Source organism: Vicugna pacos, chromosome 10, assembly GCF_048564905.1.
Source record: "Vicugna pacos chromosome 10, VicPac4, whole genome shotgun sequence".
Classification (NCBI taxonomy): Eukaryota; Metazoa; Chordata; class Mammalia; order Artiodactyla; family Camelidae; genus Vicugna; species Vicugna pacos.
In genome coordinates this window covers 45477226-45504806 of record NC_132996.1, presented here as the reverse complement: position 1 = coordinate 45504806, position 27581 = coordinate 45477226, and the positions used below count along the sequence as shown (strand labels likewise).

At 38.0% G+C, this 27581-nt stretch overlaps 1 protein-coding gene across 1 annotated transcript in view; it reads left to right on the top strand.

Moving 5' to 3' along the window:
- Nucleotides 1–20801: 20801 nt before the first annotated feature.
- Nucleotides 20802–27581, top strand: part of SLC5A12 (solute carrier family 5 member 12) — a 38624-nt gene continuing 31844 nt past the window's right edge. Inside the window, exons 1-3 of the mRNA XM_006198360.4 lie at nucleotides 20802–21140; nucleotides 25658–25723; nucleotides 26930–26981. Coding sequence (XP_006198422.1) covers nucleotides 20802–21140; nucleotides 25658–25723; nucleotides 26930–26981 — 457 coding nt within the window. The remainder of the gene's footprint in view (nucleotides 21141–25657; nucleotides 25724–26929; nucleotides 26982–27581) is intronic.

Sequence of the window (27581 nt, the reverse complement as noted above, 5' to 3'; positions counted from 1 at the left end):
TTTAAGAAAATTATATTGTATAGGTTTGCAGGACGAATTAGAATGAATAGAATGAGTGAAGGAGACATGAGGGAGAGACTTATTATGAGGCAATGTTTGACCTCACTTAGAATAGGACTACGCTACAAAGTTTAACTGAATCTGTTCCAAGAAGTTATCTAAATTTGGCAGGCAGATAATATTGCATAACCTAAGGAAAGATTAGAAAACTCGGGTAAATCAAATGTGAAGGCAATCAAGTACCTGTTGAAATAACATTGAGAACTAATGTGATGTTACTTCTAGTACAGTACAATGACTGCTTAATTGGGTACTGTGGTCTTAGAAGCATGTATGTGCAAATCCTTGCCAAAGTGAGTTCCCCAAATGAAAAAGGGCTTGTTAAATTATCATATTCCTGCTCCATATTCCTGTCATAATGATAACCAGGTATTCACATTAAGTCCTTGGTGGATTCCTGCTTTTATAACAAAGCCACTACAAAGTCTTGGGATATTTTCATTTTGTTACATCCCAGCCACTAATCTCAAAGGACTCTGTCTCTGCAGTCAGAGAAAGTGGAATTACAACTTACAAAGTAGGAAGAAAGAATGTTTCATTTTAGCAAGGGAGAGTTTTATGGCCGTTATTTAATAATATCCTTGTAAGCAAAAAGGGGGCTGGAAAATGACCTTGATTAGGTTTTGAAATGAAATGAAGAAACAAACACATATATTGGGTAACATCAAAACATATTCACTATAGGAGACTTGAAAGAAAGCTCATGTCCAAGAAAACAGTAAGTCATCGTGGAAGGTCATAGCTTTAGAATTATACAGATCTGGATTTGTGTTCTGGCCCTGGAACTTATTAATTGCATACCCTGGGAAAAGTCAAACAACTTTCTCAGTCTCAATTTCCGTATCTGTAAAGTGGGGACAGTGATACCTGCTTCTTAGAGTTGACCAAAGACAGAAGCAGACATGCTATTTAACAGAACTTGCTCAAAGCCAGGCACGTGGGAAGTCATCAATACATGACAAAGACTTTACTCATCTAAAGGTTTTTAGTTTTAGTTTTGTTTTTTTTTTCCTCAGATTCTGGGATATAGAGACATAGTTCTTATCCTTAACAGAGTTTAACAGAGACCTCAGACATGCAAATAAAGACTTAAAAGACATGATAGATATATAATCCTTAGGCCTGCCCCGATGTTCAATAAACATTAGCTTTACTTACAATTGTGTAAGGTAATGATGGGAGCATTTGGAACTTTAATAGAGAAAGTGATCCACTTTCCAGAGCATTTTTTATTACTTGACCTCATTTCATGAGAGGGCAGATGAGTTTCTCTTGGATTATTTTTAGATACAATCTCATTAAGAATGCATGATCTCCTGGTGGATCCACACTCACCTTTGCGCCCGGCACTCGATGTAAAATGTGACCAGACAGGCAGTAACCACCTCACAGGGCGGCTGTAAAAAATTAATGATATACCACTATGTAACCGCCCCACCAGATCTAAGTAAGGTTTAATTGGAGATCCACTGTCCACGCCTTGGAATTTCTCACCCCTCTTCAGATGGGACAGGGTTTTGCATTCTCATGATCCACCCCAATGCTGAGCTTTTGGCTTTTTCTCAACTTGTCTTAGAACAGGACCACTCTTGCCTCCTCTCTCATGCTCTCGTCAGTTCTGTAATGATTTTCTCAGGAACTCAGTTCCCTCCTGGGGTATCAGAAAGAAGAAAGGAGAGAGGGAAGGATGAGAGGAAATCGAGCAGGAGATTAAATAAAGACAGGGCACTTACATGTGTAGTAAAACTCACTGAAATTTGGGAGAACGAGAGGAGTTCCTCTGGCAACCATTTTTTAAATTCCTAATTCAATGTCAGATATTCCCACTGTTTAAAGTCCTCTTCTTAAGGGATTTTTGACACATCATTTTGCCTTTCCAGGCATCCTAGCCTCAAACCATCCAGCTGATTTCTCTCTTTTCCTTTTTTCTTTTAGCCTTTTGCAACAGCACTCACCGTTCTCTGAAGTGATTTATTTCTCTCTTGCTTCTGTTGACATAATAGCCTTAGATTTTCACTTTCTCTGATGTGACTTACTGATCAAAGGACTTTGCTGAACAAATGTTCAACACTTAGTAAGGTTCTGGCACGTAAGATGGGGCTCAGTAATGTAACATTTAATAACAATGGAGACAGTAATTATCACTATTATGATTTTACCAAGGGGAGGGCACTGGTCCTGGGAGGGATATATGGTTGCAAAACGTCACTCTATTGCTTACTTAGAAACTTTGGGCAAGTTCCTCAGCCCCCTTATTCTCATATTCCTCATCCATAAAATGAGGTGTAAAATTAGTATCTACCTCAAAGTTGGTTGTATGGCTTGCGTGAGAGAATATGTAATTTGTTTAGCACGATGCCTGGAAATACTTCACGCTCAACATTGATTCATTATTCTTATTACTCACAGAGCACATGCTAATTCAGTAAACTTACTTTCAAACCCTCAAACTCCTGCAATCAGGTGTACCCATGACTTTCTTTCCCAATTTACTTCTGAATGACTAGTCTGATGGTCTGAAAAGGAGTTTTTTCACTAGTGGATCTTTTAGGATAGAGGGGAAAATAATAAGGGATTTTATAAATGTATATATACATACACATATGTACCCATATATATTCCCATATACTATATATACTGTATATTATGTAACATATCTAATATCTATATATCTTATCTCAATATATAGAACACCTGAGTGTGTATTTTATAAGTATAATATGCACCCTAATGTATATCTTATATCTTCTCTTAAATGTCTATATTTAAATATACTTTAAAATGTGCATAACGTATGTCAATAATCTTTAAGTAGACACAATAGACCTATATCAGAAACGTAATGAAAATTTTTTAACGATGGAGTGTGAACTTTTAAAAAAGAGTGAAAGTCAGTTTACAACTTTCTTGGCACAATAGTATTTAATTTGCTACAAGATACCAATTTGCCAGGGTCTAGCTAAACTCTTAGAAAGCTTGAGCTACTGCTTAAGCATAATAGGCATCTAAGATGGAGGGCTTGGGTGATATAATAATATAATAACACCTTGTATAATACAATAATAGTTGTATTTATCAAATGCTAATATTATTTAAGTGCTGGTATTTGTTAAGTGCTTATCATGCATCAGATGTTGGGCCATGCACTTCTCATATCTTACCTCATTTAAGCTGCATAAACATCCGTGGTTACCATCAGAATTTGTATTTTCCTGATGAGGAGACAAAGGCCCCGAGAGGCTAAGTAACTTTGCGCAAAGTTACAGAACGAGCAAGCAGTGAAGTCCGGGTTCTTACCCAAGGGCTCTGGCCATTCCATGCATTACAGCACATGACAGTCTAGTTCCGGCAATTCTCTATCACACTTGACCAAATCCAATTTTTAAAACCTGTTCATGGATCCAGTCTTATCTGAGCCTCAGAGTGCATCTTTGAGTCGTAATTAGCCCGTTTTATGGGTAGCACTGTCTCATAGAAGTTGATGTGCCAAGAACAGGGGTCCATTTCTCCACCAGTCTGCAGACTCTTGTGTAATATTCTCTGACATGTAACCATTGCTCTCAGGGAAAGCTGAAAGCCACCAGAGTTGAGAAATCAGAGATTTGATATATTTGTCTGACGCTTACACTTTAATTCCAAATGTCAAAGTGAGTGTGTCTGTCATATCTTTTGCTTCTGGTCAATAACAGTTTTCTTTTTAATGAAGTCTAAAAATCAGTGAATTACGTAACTTCAAACGACTCATGAAATGCAAACTTCCTTTCTTCTATTAATGGCCACTAAAGTCGTTTCAGCAAATATAACCCACTGGATAAAGAAACAACTAAGTACTTTTTGTACAGCAGGAACCGGGGAAGGATTTACTATACTTCTTGGCTGACTAATATCCTCATTCACCTTTGAGTTCTGGCAAAAACACAAGCATGGTCTTATACCTTCGTTAATGGGCACATTCACTGCAAAAAGAGGCAGTCATCTTATAAAAATATGTGTGATGGTGGTTACAGACATGCATATTTATCTTGCCATGATTTCACAGCAAATATTTGCTGTTAAGTAGGAAGCAGAAAAAGGAAGAATGATTCCTTGTACTTTCCGTAATTTCTGAGCATGATCTGGAGAGAGAGAAGCTTGTAAAAATATTTGAAAATGACCTAGTCCAGCAAATCATGAGCAGCAGAAGTAAATTGGAGAGAAGAGCAATTGTCTGATTCACTCAGGCCCTAAAACTCTTCCATCCAAAATAATAACATGATGAAAAGGACTTATTTTTGGCTTGAATGAACGGGAAAATTGCATGACTCTGCCATTTCACAATGCAGATTAGACCACAGCATGGAAATATTTTTTTCCTAGTGTCTAGAGTAAGGGTTAGCAAACTTTTTCTGTAAATGAACAAACAGTAAATATTTTAGGTTTGTGGCCTGTAAGGTCTCTGTTGCACTAATTAGCTCTCATTGCAGCAGGAAAGCAACTACAGACAATAGTGAATGCATGGGCAGGGATGTGTTCCAGCAGTATTTTATTTATAAGAACAAGCAAATCAAACAAGAGTTGAATTTGGTCTAAGGGACATAGTTTGCCAATCTCTTATCTAGAACCACTGGTTCCAAAACAGCATCACTACCAACAGTTTTGAATATGGAGTCTACACATACATAGAAGGTGTTCATACGTGTGAGTATGTATGTATATAATAATGTCTCCAATGATGGAACTCTTATTCAAATCTAATTTAGTAAATGCAAATCCCTCTAAATTGATTCTCATTTTCAAATTAATTTTCTCACTGAGGTGTCATATCAATGTCTTGATGCAAGAAGAGCAGGCATTATTATTATAGAAGATGAAACTGAGGTGCCAGCTAATTAGTAGAACTTGATTTAGGTCTTCCAAAACCCAACCATGGGTTTTCTTATCCGGGTGATTGTAAATATATCAATTGTAGCAAATTATGTCTTCACTAAAATAAATGTATGCCCAGATTTTTAATGTTGTCTTTTAGGAAATATAGATACCACATACACCTAAATCAGAGTATTTTTATATAAGTGAATATAAATAGTTATATTATATTTTTGTTAAATATTTTATTAAAATATTTATTTTAATATCTCTTTTAATTTAATATTTTATTTTATTAAATATTTATATAAATATTTATATTAGTTTATATTTCTTAAGATACAGGGTTCAAAGTTTTAATTTAATTTTTATTTTAATATTTTATTTTATTAAATATTTATATAAATATTTATATTAGTTTATATTTCTTAAGATACAGACTTCAAAGATTTAATTTAATTTTTATTTTAATATTTTATTTTATTAAATATTTATATAAATATTTATATTAGTTTATATTTCTTAAGATACAGACTTCAAAGATTTAATTTAATATTTCTTTTAATTTAATATTTTATTTTATTAAATATTTATATAAATATTTATATTAGTTTATATTTCTTAAGATACAGACTTCAAAGATTTAATTTAATATTTCTTTTAATTTAATATTTTATTTTATTAAATATTTATATAAATATTTATATTAGTTTATATTTCTTAGGATATAGAGTTCAAAGTTTCCGTTTACAGCATCATCAACATGGACTTTATTGTATCTTTACCTGGAAGATCAAACACCTGGTCCATACCAGACTAGGACTGGGCTCTTACAGTCTTTGTTCAAAGTTTTCTTTACATTTTTATAAATTGATCAAAGGAGGCCCAGAACTGAGTTAGTGGGTAGAAACTGTACAGACCCGGATTACTCTGAAGAAGGAAATGGGAGAAATTTTAGTTTGTTGATGGTTTTTGTTCCTTAGGAAAAAAAGAGAGAGGAGGAAAGAAAAGAGAAGAGATGACTAACCATGTAAAATGGCAACAAAATACAACAAAATAAAACAAAACCCTTTTAAGAACAGTGATGGATGATACTCAGTTTCAAGTTGTTTGCATGCGGTGGTGTAAACGGCCCTCCCACCTTCATCTTCTCCAAAGCTTCAGTAAAGTCTGCTCCACATTAAAAGCCCTGGTGGAAGTTAATGTGTGTGTGCAAATCAAGAAGAGAAAGCCGTATTCCTCTTTTGGATGATGCTGTCTGAGGTCTGTAGACAGGAAGGAAACCCACGCTTGGATTAAATGTCCATCTCTGAGAATGAATCACCAGCCTTTCCAAGTTGGACGGGGCCCTAAATAACTTGCCACCAAGTGGCGTATTGACCTGCTTGAGCAACAAGGCTATTCCAGAGGCCATCCTGAGCAAGGCTGTGTTGCAGCCACTCCCCATTTTTAATTCCACTTATGTACCAAGTTGACTGATTCTTAAACCAAACTTGTTTCTGCTCACGCTGAGTCCTGAATAAAAAAGCTCTGTCTTATGAAGGATTTCAGCTGGAACTACTGCCTGGCTTGATGACTTGGTCAGTCCAACAAGATCCAGTTCACGATGGGAAGTTCCAAAAATATGGTCACTTTGTTTCTGTGGCCACCCTTTCTGTCTCTACCAGAGTCCAGAAGCCAGTCATCTACCCGTTGATTCTCCTACAGGGTTCTGACACAGATTCTTCAGGACATCTTTTTCCAGCAATGACATCCTCAGTACTGTAGATTCTGCCATATCATGTGATCCAAGTAGCAGGCCCTCTTACACTGCCACTTAGATCTGCTGCAGAACTCTTTCTTTCTCTGGTTCCCTATCAACAATGACATTCTTTCGTGGCATGACATACACAGAGGCCAGAGGAGCATTCCTGGTTGTGAAATTGGTTACCTCCAGAAAAAAAGAGACTTTCAGGAATTAGATTCCTTTGTAGATCAGATTTATTTTTGTAGAGAAGGATGCAAGTTTCACAATTTGCCTTTTCCTTTAAGGGACTGTCACACCTCTGACCTCTGGATACCAAAAATGTTTCACTAAAGTGGCAGGTCTCTGAATATTCTGAGTCTCTCTATGTGCCTCACCAGAACTTACGTCTTAAAGGCTTTTTTGCATGTCACTCACCTGCTTGTTCTGGCCAATCAATATGATACCAGTTCTATACTAGAGCAGTGCCATATTCTGCAGGATGTCAGAACAGCCTGAATCTCTTTACTGTATTATGACAGAGCAAAGGGAGTTAACATAACTCTGGGGTAAAAATCGTAAATATATTGTCATCTATTTATTGTGAGTGTCAACTGTTTCTAATTCTCAGTTGTGATGGGATTGCAAGGAATACATCCACCACATTAGTGGCCGCATACCATGTACTCAGAGTCATTCTACATCAATCTACTGTAGCAAAAATGGCTTGTTTTCCATGATAACTCTGATCGTGGCTACTCCTTGGTTGAACTTGTGACAGTCTACACCATTCCCCATGATCCATCTGGTTTTTACAGGAACCCAGACTAGCAAATGAAATAGAACTACGAGAATCACTCCCACTCCTGCTTTTCAAAAAATCTTGTAATGTTTTAATCTCTCTGTCATCTCCTCTGGGATGTGATATAGCTTTAAACTGACTATTTTTGCCAGGCGTGGGATGCAATGAGGCTTCCACTTGGTTTCCCCACTATACTAGCAATTATTCTAGATTGCATGGTATGCCCCCTCAGTGGGTCTTTGATTCTCTGGAAAGATGGGATGTGAGATCAACTTATAGAAAGGTTTCATCCAAGATAATTCAGATGGTAGAATATCAAGTCCCTAAGAGAAATTCTAGATCCTAGAAATTATTGAGAATGTCTTTTTTCTGTCCTAACAAGTAATACCATTTTTCCCTTCATGCTCAATGACTATCCCTGCAATGAAACTTTACAATTCATAAAGTCATAGAACTTCAGCTAAATTTACATCTTACAGTTGTGATCTGTGACCTTTGGTATAGCGAGGCAGCAACATCTTATTACCAGAGAAAAACAATTATTAACAAAAGCCAAAGTCCAAAAAGAAATCTTTAACTGAAGGGAAAATAGTCTTGGTTGTGTGCAAATTTCTAAGTAAAAGTTTAAAAAAAAATGTTAATGAAGTTGTATTTTCTTATAAACTGTGTACTTATAAACTTCATATCCTCAGGAGTATGACCATTTATTGAACCTCACCTATAGGTTTGATACTATATTGATCATCTTAACTACATTACAAGAATTGTCTTATTTAATCCTCACAACCACCCTTCATAGCGTTAGTCCCATTTCATGGCTGAGGAAACTGAGTCTCACAGCTTTCAGAGCTTTCCTCAAACCTGTAGTGTAGGGCAGAACTTGGGAAAGAATCCAGATTTGACCGAAGTTATGATCCGCCCACCATGATAACCTGTCTTCTTAAAAAATTTCCTTCTGCCTGATAAGGTCACTCATTGGTTTTTAAAAGCCTCTTCCCTTTGTAAGTGTGTGTGTGTGTGTGTGTGTGTGTGTGCGCGCGCGCACGCGCGTATTTTATTTCAGATTTGCAAGTTCAAGTGGTCACTTAAAACCAGAACTCATCAATCAAGTATAAGACCTCTTGCAGGGAAAGAGAATATCAAGTATATAAATAAATGGGCAGAGAGAGCCACACGCCCTAAAACTAGAATTGCTCCTCTCGGCACTGTAGGAACAGTGTCAGTTGCTTCTTGTGCATAAATTGTACAGAAGCTTCTAGAGTTAACACAAAGGCAAAAATCAAACATAAATGTTCTTACTAGCGGTGCTGTGAGTTCTCCTGGCTCTCTGTTTGTTCCCCTTTGACAATAAAGTTGACTTTAATCCCATGCGCAGTAGAGACAATTTCATTCTTTTGTGACTAAAAATAAATACATAAGAACTGAAGCTTAGTGGCAGAAACCAGGGCATCAAAGCATGTCAGCTGCAGTAGGAAGCTTTTCCTGCATGGGGGTGGGCGTCCGACGCTGGACGGTGTTTTTTCACAAGCTCTTGGAGGAAGGGGCCCTTCTCAATCTCAAGCATTTATCCAGCGGGGACATTGCCAGAATGCGGAGGCTGGAAACCAGAACATTCCGGAACCTCCTGTGATCAGAATGATCAGAAACAAAGTACTAATCACTGGCCTAAAAGTTGGCCTGAGGCAACTGCGGAAAGTCAGCTGAATTTATTCTCCCTTTCCTGGGCCTGCCATGTCCCCTGCAGAGAGGGCGGCATTGTATTTGGTTTGCCTGGAGCAGCAATCCCTGCTCCGGGGTCGCAGCGCACCCCTCCTCCTTGCCAGTATCCCCGAATAAGATGAAGAATCGTGAATTATGTCACGTCTTTAGTTACAGACGTCCCTCTAATCTTTCCATCCTCATACCCCGCTAGATAATAGCTATTTTGGGAGTATGGACCAGATTCCAGTTGCCCTTGCATGCTTCCTCAGCGCTAAGCTTTGACCCCCTTCCACGCAACAAACGCTTGTTTTACTAAATTGTTTCCTGTATTAATACCATCACAGTAAAAAAAAAAAAAAAAAAAGCAACTAATGTATATATAAAAACTAATGTGAGTCTGTTTCTGTTTTGTAGATGAGGGGATAAATTTGGGAGTTTGAGATTTACAAACGTTAGCCACTATATATAAAAACAGATTTTAAAAAGTTTTTTTTTTTGTAGCACAGGAAATTATGCTCAATATCTTGTAATAACCTTTAATGGAAAAAATGTGAAAACAAATATATGTATCTATATGTAAGACAGGGACATTGTGCTGTACGCTGGAGATTGACATATTGTAACTGACTGTACTTCAGTTAAAAAAGAAACAAAGATGCCTTTGACCTAAAAACAAACAAACAAACAAATAAACAAACCAATATGTGCTAGGCACGGTCCTGAGCACTGATTTACATGATCTCTTGTGTTGTTTATTACTGTTCTACAAGGTATTCCTGCTTTACCTGAGAGAAAACTCCATCAGATTAAGTAATCAGACTAAGTTGCATAGTCAGTAAATAAAAGAACAAAAATGCAATTCAGTTCCACTTATGTCTAAGCTTAAGATTCTATTTTCCCCCTGCCTCCGCCTGACTGAATATGCCAGTCTCCTTGTGTAATGCTTTTACAGTTCATCATGCATGATCATATGGAAACCTCAAAACAGCCTTTTGAGGCAAGTGGTATCTTTATTTTAACAAAGGATTTTTAAAAATTTGTTTGTTTATTTGTTTTGCTCCAGGTCACATGGCAGTTTAGCAGTAGAACTGGGCTCAAACTCAGTTCCTTTCACTTTAAACCCCAAATTGCTTTGATCCAGTGTTTTTAAAAATATTGAAATAGCTCACCTGGTGACATCCTCAGCATCCTAGGATTAATTATGCCCTTCCCACTCATTCCCAACCCGTCTTCCTCAGGGATTCTATATGCAGTAGTCTTCATTTATACTGATAGTAAATTCTTAAAAATAAAAATTGTGCATTTATTTGGCTTGCAGTATTATCTTTTGCAATTGATAATTTTTGCTTCTAACCCAGGCTTTCCCATTAGTAAAACCTCAGCTATTCCAGGCAGACCTTACAGACCTCAAGCAAAGCCTAAAATTTGAAAAGATACTTGGCAGGGACAAGAAGTGAGATTTCGAACTTGAAATATAGTAGGTAAACTCATTACATTCTCATCTGTATAGGCATTCCCATACACAGATACATTTTTTAAAAACTGGATTAATCCCTTGATCATTATGTAGTGTCCTCCTTTGTCTCTTGCAACAGTCTTTATTTTGAAGTCTGTTTTGTCTGATAAAAGTGTCGAGACTCCAGCTTTCTTTTGATTTCCACTTACATGGACTACCTCTTTCGATCCCTTCACTTTCAGCTGTATGTGTCTCTAGGTCTGAAGTGAGTCTCTTGTAGTCAGCAGACATACCATTTTTTCAGTATAGCCTGTGTCTTTGGGTTGGAGCCCTGAGTCCATTTACATTTAAGGTAATTATCAGTAAGCATGTTCTTGTTGCCATTTTGTTCATTGTGGATTTGCTTTTTTAGGTCTTTTTTTTCCCCTTTTTTTCTTTTGTTCTCTTCTCTTGTGATTTGGTGACTGTCTTTAGTGTTATGTTTGGATTCCTTTTCTTTTTTGTGTGTATGTCTATTACAGATTTTTTGGTCTGTGGTGACCTTGAGGTTTTTGTATAACACTCCCCATACATGTATCTGCTTTAAGTTGCTGGTCTCTTAATTTCAAATGCATTTTGAATACCCTGCATTTGTACTCTCCTCCCTCACAATTACTGTTTTTACCATTGTATTTTACATCTTACTCTTCTGTGTAGCCCTTAACTGCTTATTGTGGATACAGATGATTTTCCTACTTTCGTCTTTTCACTTCCGTCCTGGTTTGTGTGTGGATGGCTTCCTGCCTTTACTGTATGTTTGCCTTTACTGGTGAGCTTTCCCATTTTGTAATTTTCTTGTTTCCAGTTGTGACCTTTTCTTTTCCACTAGAGAAGTTTCTTTAGCATTTGTTGTAAAGCTGGTTTGGTGGTGCTGAATTCTTTTAGCTTCTGCTTGCCTGTAAAGGCTTTAAGTTCTCCCTCAAATCTGAACAAGAAACTTACTGGGGAGGGTATTCTTGGCTGTAGGTTTCTTCCTTTCATCACTTTAAATACATTGTGCCACTGCCTTCTGACCTGCAGAGTTTATGGGAGTTCCTTTGTATGTTATTTGTCGCTTTCCCCTTGTTGCTTTTAAAATTCTTTTTATCTTTAATTTTTGTCATTTTAATTACAATGTGTCTTGGTGTGTTCCTCTTAGGGTTATACATGTATAGGACTCTGCACTTCCTGGACTTGGGTCACTGTTTCCTACTGTGTAGCACAGGGAACTATATTTAGTATCTTGTAATAACCTATAATGGAAAAGAATCTGAAAAAGAATATATGTATTTTTTATAATGTTGGAAAAATACAATTTGTTATTGTTTGAACTCAAATTAACAGCCAGCACTTGAAGCCTGCGCTAAGTCGCACATACCAATAATGATTATGGCACAAGCAAACTGCTAATTCAGCAGGTAAGCAAATTACGCAGTGCCAGCAGAGACCCTCCCTTCCCCAAAGTAATGAGAAGACAATGAGCCGTATGAGTTAAAGTACACCATTACATGTTAAACAGTTAATACCACCCTTCCAACAAGCCACAAATGCTAGATAGATAACTCAGTATGTTTAACTAACCACAGCCCTACATGACTGCACTTTTAATTTTTTTTAAAAGAAAACCTTTTGCTTTGTGCCCATAATTAACATAAAATAAGTAAGTTCTTTGCTTTTTATTTAGGAAAATAATCATGCTAAAAGCAAGTTGTACTTTATATAGATTTTCAAAGAACAGATTTATTGCGTTTTTTGAATTAAAAAAAATAGGATATCCAACCTCATTGACTCAAATCTTGTAGAATATAGAACTTCTAAACTAAAAAACATACATCAGAAAGAAAATTTATTCTAGTGGGATGTTCAAAATTTGTCTTGAGAAGATTTTAGGATTGGCTAAATTGAATATATATATATATATATATATATATATATCACTGAATCACTTTGCTGTACATCTGAAACTAACAAAACACTATACTTCAATTAAAAAAGAAGTAAGTGGAAATTAGTTTCTTCAACCCATGTTTATACCATGGACTCACTGGTATTTTAAATGTTTTTCCATAAACCTTTCTTTTTAATCCTCTAGTATTTTAAAATACAGTGCAGAGTAAGATCACTTGCAAATGTGCTTTCTTATATACATTGTTCCCCAAGTTCTAGTTGTTATGATATCGCATAAGATTTTTGTTTCATGTGGCGAGTGAAACAACATTGATTTGGGAAAGCTTAAAACATTTGCAAAATGGACCATATAGTTTCTTTTCTAGAGCATAAACATGGCAAGAAATTACTTAGAAGCATAATGGCTGCCAATACCTGCAGCATTACAAAACAAAGTCAGCTGCAGGCTTGCCTGACAGATTGCAGCTGAACCAAAATTGTTAGCATATTCATAAGGAGATTCCCATCCCAAGATACAAAGGGCTCATTTAAAAGGAAAGGAAAAAAAAGTGTTATAAAAGTACAAAATGATGGATATCATCAGTGCAATGAAATTGAGAAAATTTCCATAATCTAGGCATTAAAGACAAAGAATAGAGCAAAAACCACGGGAAGGGAAACTCAAATCAGAAATATGACTTTTGTCACCCTGGACTGGGAAATAAATATTTACAAGTGATAATATGGTAGTTCCTGTGTTATCTTACTAGACTTTGTTCTTCTCAGTAAAGTATTAAAAGTTCCTGGTGCAAATGCTGAAATGTGACAGCTGTCAATCATGGTGATAATGATAGACATCATTACTGAAGTTCCTATGATACGCCCAACTCTGTGTAAGGTAGATGACACACGTCTTTAATACAGCAATCCAGTGAAAAGGGTCTCATTTCTATTTAAAGATGAGCAATTGAGTATCAAAGAAATGAAATAACATTTTAAGGTGATAAAACTTTAAAATGACTGAGCAAAAATTTGAGCCTAGGTGTGACTCAAATCCTCCAGTTTTCATTATTAATAATAAAGACTTTCACTTATACAGTTTTACTTGACACACTTAAGTATGTGTCAATCACTTGGCTATTAAATTCACCCCCAAATGATAAGCAGGGCCACCAAGAGCAAGTGTCAATTTAAAAAAAAAGAAATAAAATAAATTCAAAGCCCCCAGCAAACGAGGACCACTAAAAATCTTTATATGGGACATATATGGCTATTTCCATTGACCTCCTACAGAAAGCTATGTTGGCAAATTGCACCACCTTATTCCCCTGTGTGACTTAGGTATTACCCTGAGTTGCATGATGAAGAACAAAAGTCATGAAGCAACTTTCCCAAAGTCATAAGATTGATAGATGACTGAGAGGAGATCTGAATTCAGTTCTTTTTCACTTTTAATTTAAGAAGACTTTCTCATTAATTTAAACAATTTCTAGAAATTGAAATTTTAGAAAACTGAAAAACTGAATCCAAAGGGGAATTCTTTTTATGAGGATTTTGCCATGGGCCGTGAAACAAAATAAAACACCATCCAGGACCGGGCAACTTACCAAGCAATGTAATCACGACTTAGAGTAAATTTGAAGGTATAGAATTAGAATAGAATTTCTAAAAATTATTTCTCAGAATAGAATGCCAAAAGACATGCACAAAATATCACTGAGAGACTCAAAGGAGAGTGAATGACCTGGGACCAGTGGGATGGACCTCTTTCGTTACCGTCTTGATTTCTTACAAAGGAGGGCAACAGGATCTTTTATTTGTCACTAAATTGTTCAAGAACATAATCACCCAAATCACGGCTTCCAACACGTCACTGTATGTTGGATTCCCCATGGTACTATGTATTTTGCAAAGTTTTCTTTTGATGTTACCTTTGAGGCTTGGACACATTTATTTGTATATTCCTAGTGATGACAAATATTCAGTTAATTTTGTTCAGGAAATATGCAAAAGTCATTCATTCATAGTGGTGCCTAGTGATGTCAGGAGTGGCATGAGGAACACTGGAATTGATAGGCAATGAGGAACTAAAGAATTTCCATGGTAACTGATGTAATTGCCTCTGGGCTTGCCAACCCTACTGTATGTTAGACTGCATTTCCAAAGAATCTGAGTAATGAAAATCAATCAACATTAAATCTTGCTCGAATTTAATTTGAAATGTTATTTGTTAATTTATAAAATACTTGAGGATGTGACAATATCCCAGGAATGACACAAGGGGCTTTGATTATCACTGTTCTATTTCTTTGGAGATGTGTTGACTTTCAGTGTTCAGGTTGACAGGATACATAAATCCAGATTTTTCTCTATGGCTTTTGAAAAGTCTCCCCATCAAAGATGGGAAAGTGAGTAAGCTGAAATTGTAAGAGATATTCAGTACAAAGAGCATAGATTTTGGAGTCACCCAGGATCAAACTTGAGTCTAAAATGACCACTTAGCGACTGTGTGAACTTGATCTTGACCATGGACAAAGCACTTCTGCGGGTATTTTTTTAATGTGTAAAATCAAACTGTTGACATTCATTTTAATATATTTTATAGCTGTATAGGGACCAAAATGATATATGACATATAAAAGTGTCAGATGCATAGTAGATTCTGTCCCCTTTCGGAGTTTATTCAAAAGCTCTCTTTCAATGCCTAGAAGCCTGAACCAAACAGGAAGTTCTTCCTTTTTATGCTTATTTAACAGAATCAAACTAGTCTGGATTATGCTGATGGCTTTTGCCTTTCCCTTTCTACAATGGAGGAGTTGCTTGGTACCTAGGATATTTAGCAAAGGACCTTGATCCTCATGCTTAATTACCCTCCCAACTAGATATTCCCTTTAAATGTTTTACTTGTTTACTGTAGACGTCTGGTGCCATTAGTCTGTTTTAATATTAAATAGTGTTCTCTGCTGGACTCTGAAATTTGCCTCTTAAAGTTGTGAGTCGCCGTCTTTTCAAGTTTGCTAAGTGCATGTGTAGAATGAGTGAATAATAAAGTTTTAACTGCTGTCAGATTTAGCTATAGTGAATTCTGAGAATCTGATAGTGTGGAATATAAATTTCAGTTTTTATTTAGATGGGAAAATGTGTTTTGAGGTCAATAAATAATTCAACTTTTTAAAAAATCTTGGAAAATTTTCTTTTAGTTTCTATTTTTCCCATTAAAACACGATTTAAGCATAGATTATAAAAGTGAAGGAACCCCCTAGAGTTCATACAAGTTAGATTAACTTTTTGAGTGTCTACAATGAGACATAAACCTCTTGTACTAATAATAGCTCAGGGAGCAAAGCAGACAAAGCCTTTTAGGGAGCTCATAGTCTAGTGGGGGATGTTAACATTTAAAATCTTGTATGGTAGATTAGTAAGAGACAAGGCTTTATGGAGAATGAAGAGAATGGAGAGGGGAGATTTGGCAGGTGGTTGTTTCCAGTTCAAATAGATGGGTTGGTCAAGGAAGGTGACATTTGAACAGACTTGAAAAGATAATTCAGTTACTGAAGTTAGTCTACTTATCTAATTATTAATGTGACGTACCATCATTTTTACAAGTGTGGTAGCTAAGAACCAGAGAAATTAGTAATGTGTCCAATCATAAGATGGTTTAGTGAGAGGCTGGAGAGAGAGACTTGGTCTCTGGTTGCAGATAAAGGATGTTTTTCACTGTATCACACCAGGCTTTGGGGAACAAACGTTTTTCTAGTGAGGGTATGTGAAAGAAATTCAAATGTCAACTCCTGGGTGTCCTAAATCTTCTAGCCTTCTTGGATCACTCTTCCCTTTATTATTTAAGAGAAAGGAAGGCAGGAAGAGAAAGGGAGAAAGAGAGAGAGGAAAGAGAGAAAGAATGAAAGAAAGAAAGAAAGATAGAAAGAAAGAAAGAAAGAAAGAAAGAAAGAAAGAAAGAAAGAAAGAAAGAAAGAAAGAAAGAAAGAAAGAAAGAAAAGGAAGGAAGGAAGAAAGAAAAGAAGGAAGAAAGAAAAGAGAGAAAGAAAGAAAGAAAGAGAGAGAAGAAAAGAGAGAAAGAAAGAAAGAGAAATGAGGAGGGAGGGGCAAAAAAAGACAAGAAAGATAGCTCAATATCCTGACTTTGATAGAACAGAGTACCACGTGGTCTTCCCTATTTCGACCTCAAAGGTCATAAAAATCTCAGGGGAACTTTCCCTAATTTTTGTTTCTTCTTGGTGCTCAATCTACTCTGTGTTTTACTTTCTTCATCAGTATTCTATCATCACCCCACTTTTGAGCTCAAAGATAAACACAAACTCTTTCGCCTTAATTAAATGATAAAACAGTAGAATACCAGTGATAAAGCAAGTTTCCACTAAAGGTTAGGGGAAAAGAAGGAAACTACACTTTAAACAATATGACTACAATTTAACATTTATTTGAGAATCTAATGTATAGCAGGGTGAATGTAGTTAACAATATTGTATACTGGAAAGTTACTAAGAGAGTAAATCTTAAATATTCTCACCCACCTCCTCCCAGAAAGGTAATTATGTAAAGTGATGGAGATGTTAACTAACCCTACTGCAGTAACCACTTTGCAGTATATAGTGTATCAAATTATGTTGTACCTCTTAAACTTACACATTGTTGTATGTCACTTATATCTCAATAAAGCTACAAAAAATTATATTAATATTGTTATTGTTAAAATCCCTTTGGCTCCCCCTCATTTGAGACATTTTCACTGATTTTGAGAAATGTCCCTGCCCTCATCCAGATTCATGTACCATTTCCCTGCCTTCACTCTTATGCCAAGTCTCCAACATCATTCCCCAGGATCAAAGAAAAAAATAGTCCCCATTAATTTGCAAACAGAGTTGTTGTATTTTCCCCCTTCTCTACCCTACCTATATTCATAAAAGCACCAGCCAACCAAGAGAACTTTATGACAGAGCTCCAGGTTATGTGTTTTGCAGCTCAGAGGAGGAGCAGAAACTTTGGATTTGCAGTTTTTCTTTTTCATGATGAGAGTCTTGGATGTGGTCCCTTCTTCATCAATCTCTGTAAGCAGAAGTAATTATATGGAATTATCTTTCTCCAGGTAGGAATTATTCAGTTCCCCTCAGAAGGGAGAAATGGCAATAGTCCCTTTGCAATTTGAAGAAAAGCAATAATTTCTGTTCAACTGAAGCTCCCCATCACCAGTTTGTCTCCCAGGGATTTGTTTGATGGGTGTGCTCATTGAGAGAAGAACCCTACGGGAAGGACTGCTTTCACTACCTGATTTAAGCAGCTTATTTACACTGTGGGGAGTTCTTCGAGCCATCCTTGATGATGTCCATTGGATTAAAAAGTTCATTCATCATGTAAAATTATTAGAATGGATTAATTTTTCCAAGGCACAGTTCTGATCTTCCCACCTTCCTGAGTCAAGTCAAAACAAAACAAAAGAACAGCCATGGAAAGGTAGTCTAGTGGTGGTACAGTCTCAAAATGCCCAAGTCTCGTCCTTGTATGTTTTCCTCCCTCCTCTCCTAGGCCAAAATAAACACGGTGTGCCCAGGCTGCTCTTAACTGCACTGTGACAACGGTGTCTTTTCTCTGATGACTTATCTTTCCAGTTCTTTACCCTTCCCCCTCCTCCCCCCACCCCCCCGTTGGTAGCATTCAATGTCCTCCAAGTCTCTTCCTCTTTTCCACTATAAATGCTCCACGCAAAGTGCAGGGTTATTTTACACTACAGAGACTGTTAATGATCACAACTATAAATCCAACCTGTTAGGCAGGAGAGTAATTAAACAGGCCTTGTTATGGGAGTGTGTGTGTGTGTGTGTGTGAGAAGCATATTTTCCTTTCTTCTTCATCCACGTTAATACTTCTGATAGAAGGACGTACTTTCTAATTGATGAGCCAATGAATATGTCAATTCTTTTGTTTTCCCTGAGAAGTTATTAATAAATGGTTGTTATGCTTTGTAACCAGTGTGAACCTTGCATAGAGTGAGTTTTAATGGAGAAGAGGAGGAGAGTTAGGAGACATTGGATGCTACCAAAATGAGGAAGTGTAAAGAAATAGAAAACAAATGAGAATTAAATTAACACACTGAGGCTGCACCTGACAATCAGCAAAATGCTGGAAGCAAGAAATACTTTACTGTGAGAGGCATGAAGTTTCATTCACATCCCAAACCATTTGTCTCTCTGTTTCCCCACTGTTTTGAAATCTAAGAGTAATGGAAGTCATGTAGATAATGCTGTTTCTTGACAAAGGTTAATTCAAATCAGCGGTACTCATGAACTCTTCACTTACAACCTTCTGGTATGTAACCTTGGGACCTCACTGATACAATAATACTGTTTTGAATTAAAATTCACCTGACTTGTACAAGTTGTATACATGTCTTGGATTGAACATTAACACTTAGGTGGTGTTAATATTAAAGCATAACATAGTCAAACCTCTGAAAATTGGAGTTCAGATTTTCTGCTGAGACCATTACAACCAAAAATCCGTTACACAATTAGAATGCCTCACGATAAAAATAAGGAAAAGCCACTGTTAAGGTAAAAATGTTAAAGGCTTACTTTTCCATTAACACTGATTATATCAACTCTGTAAACATAGAGGAGGAATTTCCACAACAGGACACAGGCAGGTCCTGGCAATTTTTACGTTTTTATTTGCAACTAAAAGCATATTTCAGCCATCAGAGCTTCGTGTGGTCTAATTCAAATCCATGGAGCAAAGTAGGGAGTGAAGACAGTACCCAGATTAACAAAATATCAAAGGTTTATGTGGCTACCCAGATGTCAGAAGCAAAATTAAAGTTTCCTCTGTTTGATAGGAAATGTTTCTGGTCTTGGGCTTATGGGTAATTTTGCTTTCCCCTTTTGCTTTTTGGGTGATTTCCTTACTTTCCACAATAGGTAGCTATGTTTTGGGCACTACGGACAGAACTTTGTGCCTCTGCCTTCAATGAGTTGGTCATCTACAACAGCTGACTGGCATCCAGACACACATAGAGATTCTTTAAAATAAGTGAGGATACGCGCATGGGAGAGAGTACCAAGGGAGCCTGCTTCCTGCAGGAGCTGGGAGAGAGGACAGCAGGGGACGGGAGTCAGGGAAGGCTCCGCAGAGCAAGACAGGCATGAACTAGACCCTGTGGAAAAGACTGGCTTTGTAGGGGTGGGGTTTGGGAAGACCACTGAGAAGGGAGGAGAAGCAGGACCAACAGAGAGAAACTGTCTCCCCAGGTCTTCCTGGGGACACTTCAGGACAACTGACAGAGTCTAACAAGAGCAGAGTCTAGAATCTCTAACTAAATTTTTACCTTCTTTCTCTCATTTGTGCTGGTCTTAAGTTTACCATAGTCTCTGAGTACAGGGGTTATGAACTGGCCAAAATGAAGGCGAGACAGAGAAGATAAAGTTGAAGACCACGGACGATTTATTAATTAGCAATAACTCCATTTTCTGAGGCCTGGAGTCCAGAGAGAATCAACTATATATTCGGGGGTGCTCCACGGTAAGCTCACATAATAGCTTATTATTGATCAGAAAAAAAGAGAATCAGGAAGCTCGAGACACTAAAAGACTCATCCTAACCCCCTAAGGTGTTATTATTCCATGTTCCAGATGAAGCTCAGAAAGGTTACATGGCTTGTCAACAACACCGCAGCTCACTTAAGCCTGAGCCAGCTTGAGCAAAGGTCTCCTGATTCCTAGTTCTTTGCTCCGTTTCCTCCACACCCACAGCCTCGGGGAATTGCAGGTCCACATGCTGCACCCTCCCTTACTCGGAAGCAAGACACCCAGGAGGGTTGTGCTGGCATTTTACAGATTCTGCTGCACTAATTAAAAATGCTGAGGTTGTAGACTTGTATCGCTTCTCCATTTCCCAGTAATGTTTAACCTTAAGTTAAAAAAAAAAATCTAGGCGATTAAAGAGTGTGTTATCTGGCGAGTCCATTCCACCTCCAGTAGTAATTAGTTTCAGAACACACCTGAATTCTTTCTCTGTGGCATATGCTTTTTAGTGAAGGAACAGGCAGCTCCAGGCCAGGGGCAGATTTCAAGTTCTCATCTCTTGGTACCGAATTCCTCTTTGCCGTCAACTTTTGAGATCCTCCCTGAGTACAACTTGGTGTCTGAAGGGCTACACAGGTGCACGGTCATCATTCGCGTCACAGAGTCACAGCCTCTTCTCCCAGCAAAGCATCTGCTGTCCTCAGCTTTGCTTTTAGAAACAGCATCTTCCTGGGACCTGGTTGAAAGCAACTCTTTGGTGCCATACTTCCCAGCATGGAGGTGAAGACCTTCTCAGTTTGGGATTATGTCGTATTTGCAGCCCTCTTTATCATTTCTTCTGGAATTGGGGTGTTCTTTGCCATTAAGGAGAGAAAAAAGGCGACTTCAAGGGAGTTTCTGGTTGGCGGTCGGCAAATGAGCTTTGGCCCCGTCGCGCTGTCTCTGACAGCCAGCTTCATGTCCGCTGTCACTATCCTGGGCACCCCCGCCGACGTCTACCGCTTTGGGGCATCCTTCTCCGTCTTCTTCATTGCGTACACATTTGTCGTCATCTTCACATCAGAGCTCTTCCTCCCTGTGTTCTACAGGTCCGGCATCACCAGCACCTATGAGGTAAGACAACTACTTCATTCTTCTTTATTTCGGGACAAGTTGCTTTTGCCTCTCCTCTTGAACATCTTTTTGTTATTCTTGCTTTTTTTTCTAATAATACACATCACCATGATGATAACATATCATGATTGAATAACATTCACTTATTTTCAGGACAATTACACATCATGGGAAAAAAATATGGCCATGTTATTGGAAAAGCTTAAGCTTTGGATACAGACGACCTGTTCTTCCATCTACAGAAGAAAAATAACAAAGTCAAGCCCACAGGGTGACATCAGTAATTAAATGAGAAGCTGTAGGTGAACACCTAATGCATTGCCTAACTTGTAGGAGATTCTCAATGAAAGAGAGCTGACGTTATTCCTGCTATTATTATCAACATCCTTCTGAAACCTATACCATAAATGTTGTTATTTTCCTGCAGAGAACACAGAGCTAGAGATAAATGACTTAAGATTGTACAGTGGATTGTACAGTTTTAATAAAGTGGTTCAGTTACTACAGTAAACCAATTGCAAATATGTAACTCAGGAAATGTGAGACAGTACAGGTATAGGACACATTGGGACTGCATTGCACTTAACTTAAAAAGTCTGTGGCCCTTTACATATTTTTAAATTTTCAGTTACCTGTGCAATTTTTAAAAGCAAGCATGGAGCATGCAGTTTGTCTGCTGGACTTCCATTTTTACTTTTGACCGAAGTACTAGCTACACACCTACCAGAGAGGACCACTGAGTGAGTGAGTGAGTGATTACCATCTTTCGGATGTAGAATTACATTGGAATTCGGAACGCAGCTGGAATAGTCTCCTGCTTCATGGGTGAGAAAACTGAGGCTTAGATTACAAACTGAGGTAGTGGTGGGGGAGGGTATAGCTCAGTGGTAGAGTGCATGCTTAGCATGCACAAGGTCCTAGGTTCAATCCCCAGTACCTCCATTAAAGAAAAAAAAAATTAAAAATAAATAAATAGATAAACCCAATTATCTCCCCCACAAAACAAACAAGCAAAAAACAAACAAACACAAAACAGAGTGAGACAGTGGCAAATTTCAAACTAGAATTCAAAAAGTGTTACTTCTGATCTAGTTTTTTTTTTCCATATATATTTTTATTAATACTGTCTCTCTAGTTTGACTGAATTGACAGAATTTAGAAGAACAAAACCATTGACTTTTTCCAGATTCCTCTGGCAGTTTTCTCGCTGCCTTTCAATTTTTCAGAAACAATTTCTCCTTCATGTGTCATCTAGTCCTAAAGCCAAAAGCACATATTTTGAGTTTTGTTACAACTTTTCTCCACATCTGATACCAATTTTATATCAGTTATCTATTACTGTGTAACATACCATACCCCAAAATAAATGTCTTAAAACAACAATTTTATTTGCTCCCAATTCTGTGGATCAGTAATCTGGCCTCAGCTCAGTAGGGTCTAGTAAGACAGTAAGGTCCTTCTGTCAGTCTTCCATGGGACCATCTATGTGACTGCCATCAGCTAGTGGGTTGGTTAGTTGGTTAGTGGCTCATTGGTCTAGGGGAACTCAGATAGCTTGTCTATACCACACGCAGTCTCACCTTCCAGTATGCTATCCTAGTTTCTTCGTGTGATGAGGAAAGAATCCTTATCAACAAGAGGACAGGCCTCATTACACAAGCAATTTTGAAGTCTCCACTTGTGTCGTATTTAGTAAAAGTATCACTGTCTTAAGTTGTGTTCTCCCAGAAGCAAATCCTGAGACGGAGTTGAACGCAAGTCATTTCGGAGGGAAATGATTTTATTAAGCTCTGGTAGGCAAGTAAGACATGGGGAAAAGCGAAGCCAATAAAAGTTGTGTTTTTGAGCAGTTTGTTTCTGTGAGCAACGGAGGTTCAATCTCACTGGGGATCTCTGGGAGACAGTACAGATCACGTATCAGGACTGTCCTCCCTGAGATGAAAATAACCGGAATTTTTTTCTGTCCAACTTTCTTCTGTCATTGGCTGAAAGCCGATGATAACATCCCCATGCACTTCTAGCTTGCCTTGTGCAAGGGCTGGGATCATCAAGCAGATAATCACAGTGCATTTAGATGCTATCAACCTGTCCTGGGACAGAGAGTGCCAGTAAGCTACAGGGGTCACACCCACAGTGACTACAGCAGTCACTGAGATCCTACTCTATTCCTGTCCCTGCAGTTGGCATTGTCAAACGCTCCACCATTAGATCCTGCTACTGTGAATTTTAGAAAGAGAAAGCCACCGTTCAGTGCAATAAACTAATCTTTCCAAGGGCGTGTGATTTGAACCCAAGTTGTCCTCAACACAAAAGTTCTGCTCTGTTGTTCATCTTATGGTAGCCGAGACTTTTGGATCCTCAGTGACTTCCTTGCTTCTTTAGAAATATTCCTCCTACCTGGTGCCCTCGGTCACACATCCACTGGATTATTACCTGACTCATGGTATATTGAATGTATCATCTGAAGAAAGAGGGTCCAAAAGTAAGGTGATTCTTTCCTTGGGGGAAAGGTTGAGTGAGTAGATTACTGTGAAACTGAATGAGAATTCGGGCAAGAGGAGTCCCTTCTAAGGTTTCAAAGAAGGGCTCCACTGAAGCCATCAAACAACACTTACTTATGTATTATTTCTAGGAAAACGACAAATCAGTGGTTAATGCCTGGCTTCATCGAAATTATTTTTCTTAAATTAGATAAGAAAGAACTACTGCCCATTAGAAACTACTTCCAAGATACTAAATCCTCGAGGCATTTGCTACTTTTAACATTTATTTTATTTTCATTCAGTACGTGATTATTGTGCCCTGGAAGACAAATACTAACATGTCTTCTAAAATCCTTACTGGTAAGGGGATACCTTTCTTCATTTCCAACAGTAAATCAGACCCATCTGCTTAGTGTGTGCACAGTTCCCTGCAGCTCTTCTTCTAATACGCAGCATCATTGTAACTTCACTTTTATTAGCATAAATCTGTTGGTGGTTGCCGCCTCTAAAATCCTCTGGGCATGGACTGCGTAATGTTTGCTCTCATTGTATGCCAGAATGCAGTGTGGAAGGCAAGTAACAAATACTTGTTAAATGAATGAATACATGAAAGATGAAGGTAAAATGTTTAAAAGGGGACACCGTTGATTTACATGTATCAGGGAAAGTAAGTGAGGTAGGCTGGAAAATGCCTCCCCCCACCTCCTCTGGAAAAAAAAAGATAATCAGTGTTCTAATCCCAGGAAACTGTGACTATTACCTTCTATGGTGAAGAACTTTGCAAAATTGAAATGGAGAGATTGTCCTGGTCTAACTGGGTAAGCCATAAGAAAATCCTATTTATAAGAGGGAGGCAGAGACAGACAGAAGAGAAGGCAGTGTGACCACAGCGGCAGAGATCGGAGTGATGGAGCTACAGGCTAGGGAATATCCACAGTCAACAAGAACGCCACGAGGCAAGAAGTAAATTCTTTCCTAAGACCTCCAGAGGGAGCATGGCCCTGCCAACACCTGGGGTTTGGCCCAGCGAAACTGATTTTGAACTTTCTGGCTTCCAGAACTGTAAGAATGCATTTCTGTTGTTTTAAGCCACCAAATTTGGGTTATTTTTGAGAGTAACCATGGGAAACAAGTACAGTAAGAGATGTGAATCCAACACTAAAATACAAGGCAACAGGTGATCAAGTGCTGTTCTGTCGGGAAGAAGTTTAGCACACTTGTCATAAGAGCTCAGAGGAGAAAGTACGGGTAGGAAGAGGAACGCGATGGGCTATCCTTGAATTTGGGAGGGAGGGGGCTCTCTCATGTTGAAAAATCTGCCTACACAAAGGAGGAGTCCGAAGATTAAAAAGCACTTCAGTTGAACAAAATGCAGTGATTTCATGCAGTGAATAAACAATGGGGCTTTAGTGACGTGAGCTAAGAGAGGAAGGGCGTGGATCAGACAGTAGATGATTTAGAATATCAAGCCTGGATGTGCGTTTTGTTTTGTCAGTGATGGAGAATCATGGAAAATTTTGATGCAAAGCATGACATGATCAGAGTCCTGCTTTAGGAGAATCAGTGTGGCAGGTGTGTGGTTGGTGGAATGGGTAGGCAAGACTTGAAATTACAGAGATCAGTTAGAGGGGCTACTGCAGTGATTTAGGAAAGAGGAAAGGAAAGCCTGAACTAAATTTGGGGGCAGTGGGGATATTTTATGAACAAATTAATGGCTTCAGGATATCCAGTAGGGAGATCCCTGGGTAGAAAGCCAGATGACCTGGCTTTTTAGTGAAGCAATCACAATTTAGAAATAAAAAGTATTTATTTTCTCTGACCATCATGAGAAGCTTGAGCAAAAATTGATCTTTAATATACCTTTGACTTTAAACAATCCTTATTTTTTTTCTTTTCTCCCAAGTATACCTAGCATAAAATCATATTATAAATCCAAGCACTGAACTTAGAGAAATACCAAGGAAAAGGGAAGCTTCTCAGCAGTTCTGAGTCAAACTCACTGCTTCTCTGCATGTCCTTCTCTCTTCTTTCTAGTACTTGCAACTGCGATTCAATAAACCAGTTCGATACGCAGCCACAGTCATCTACATCGTGCAGACGGTAAGGGGTGAGGGCTTGCAGAAGTGGGTTGTGGAGACAAGTGTGGGCTTGCTTTATTTCCAAGGGCAATTAACACAATTAAAGGACAGACTTAATGCTAATAAGAAGCTACTTTCTCCCAAGGGTAGCACCTTCAAGATACGTGATTACATCCAGGGCTGTCCACGTTTCATAGACCCTCATATATCTGTACAAATAATAACAAGCAAATATATATCATAAACCACCAACAGAAAAAGGACATTTTTTTAAAATGTATTTCAAAGTTTTATTTAACCTACACGTTGCTTTTAATACGAAATGATCTGGTAACTGATTTTTTTTTTTTTTTTACTAGTTAACTATGTTGAACCAGAAATACCCATTTTGCTGAAGATTAGTTTAAGACTATACTCTCAAACCAAGACTCCCACTTTCCCCTGGTGGACTCCTTTCCTGCCTCCCAGATTCCGGGGTGCTTTCCTGCTGCCTCAAGCTTGCCTGTGGCACACTGTCAATGCCTTTCCCATGACTCGCCAGGAACTTTCTTCTAGAAGAGAACCTTCTTCCCTTTTGTTAATCAAAACTCTCCCTCACTGACTGAAGAGAAAAGGAGGAATCACTGTTCCTTGACCTGTCCATAGATATTTGCCTGTTAAAACCCTCACCTGAATCGCTAAGTGGTGAAATTTCACTTGAAATAAAGCAGGACTGCACCCACTTCCGTCAGTGTATTGGGCTGCAGTTCTGGGAGTCTGAAGATGGACCCACCATGCAGATCACCGATGTTGTTAATTTCCCCCGCACGGTGCTCTCCTCACAGATTCTTCCCATTTACTCTAAAATCTGCATTTCAGCAAACTGCTAAAATGAGTGTGTGTCACTGTGAGATATATATATGGCGGGGAAGGTAGAGGAAGAGTGAATCAAAAACTTAACTTGAACCCTACTTTTGTATCCTTAATATAGCAAATCTACTAATAAAATCTCAAAATTTGCAGCCATCTTCAAAGTCCAACACTCTTCCTCCATCTAATGCTTATTATTAACCCTTCCACAAATTAGTTGCAGGGGCCAAGGGCTTCAAAGCCAGAGTGCATAGGAATGGAACGTTTGGCGAACAGGTTTAAGGAAATGTAGTTCTAAGGTCAATAAAGAATGTTCAAGGCAGGTGTCCTTTCCATGTCACTCTTCTCACTGTTCCACTGACTCTTGTGTCCCCACCAGATTCTCTACACAGGGGTGGTGGTGTACGCTCCTGCCCTGGCCCTCAATCAAGGTGAGTGAGTTAGCAACACTCTCTTGGTACTTTCCGCCATTTTCATACCTGCATCCCCACCTTGAAGATACACATACAACACCTTGTTGGGAGACGTTCCTGTGGTTAGAGTGCTGTGAATTACTATGGTAGTCACAACATAAAGCTCTAAAAATTGAACATTGAAATTAATGCAAATAACTAGTTACTTGATTTTGCCCACATGGCAAACATCCATTTTGATTGTTGTTTGTTTTTTTAACTAAAGTGATGGCAGTTTTAAAAATTGAAGTACAGTTAATTTACAATATTGTGTTAGTTTCAAGTGTACAGCAAAGCAATATATATATTTTTTCAGATTATTTTCCATTCTAGATTATTACAAGATACTGAATATGGTTCCCTGTAGATATAGTAAATCATTGTTGCTTATCTTTTTCATGTATAGTGGTTTATATCAGTAATCCCATACTCCCAATTTATCTGTACCCTCCTTCCTTTTCCCTTTGATAACCATACATTTGACAATTTTGTATTATATATACACAACCACTAAATACAGGTCATCTATAATATGGGATCCTTTCTCAGTAATTTCAAGAGGTAGATAATCTGGATACA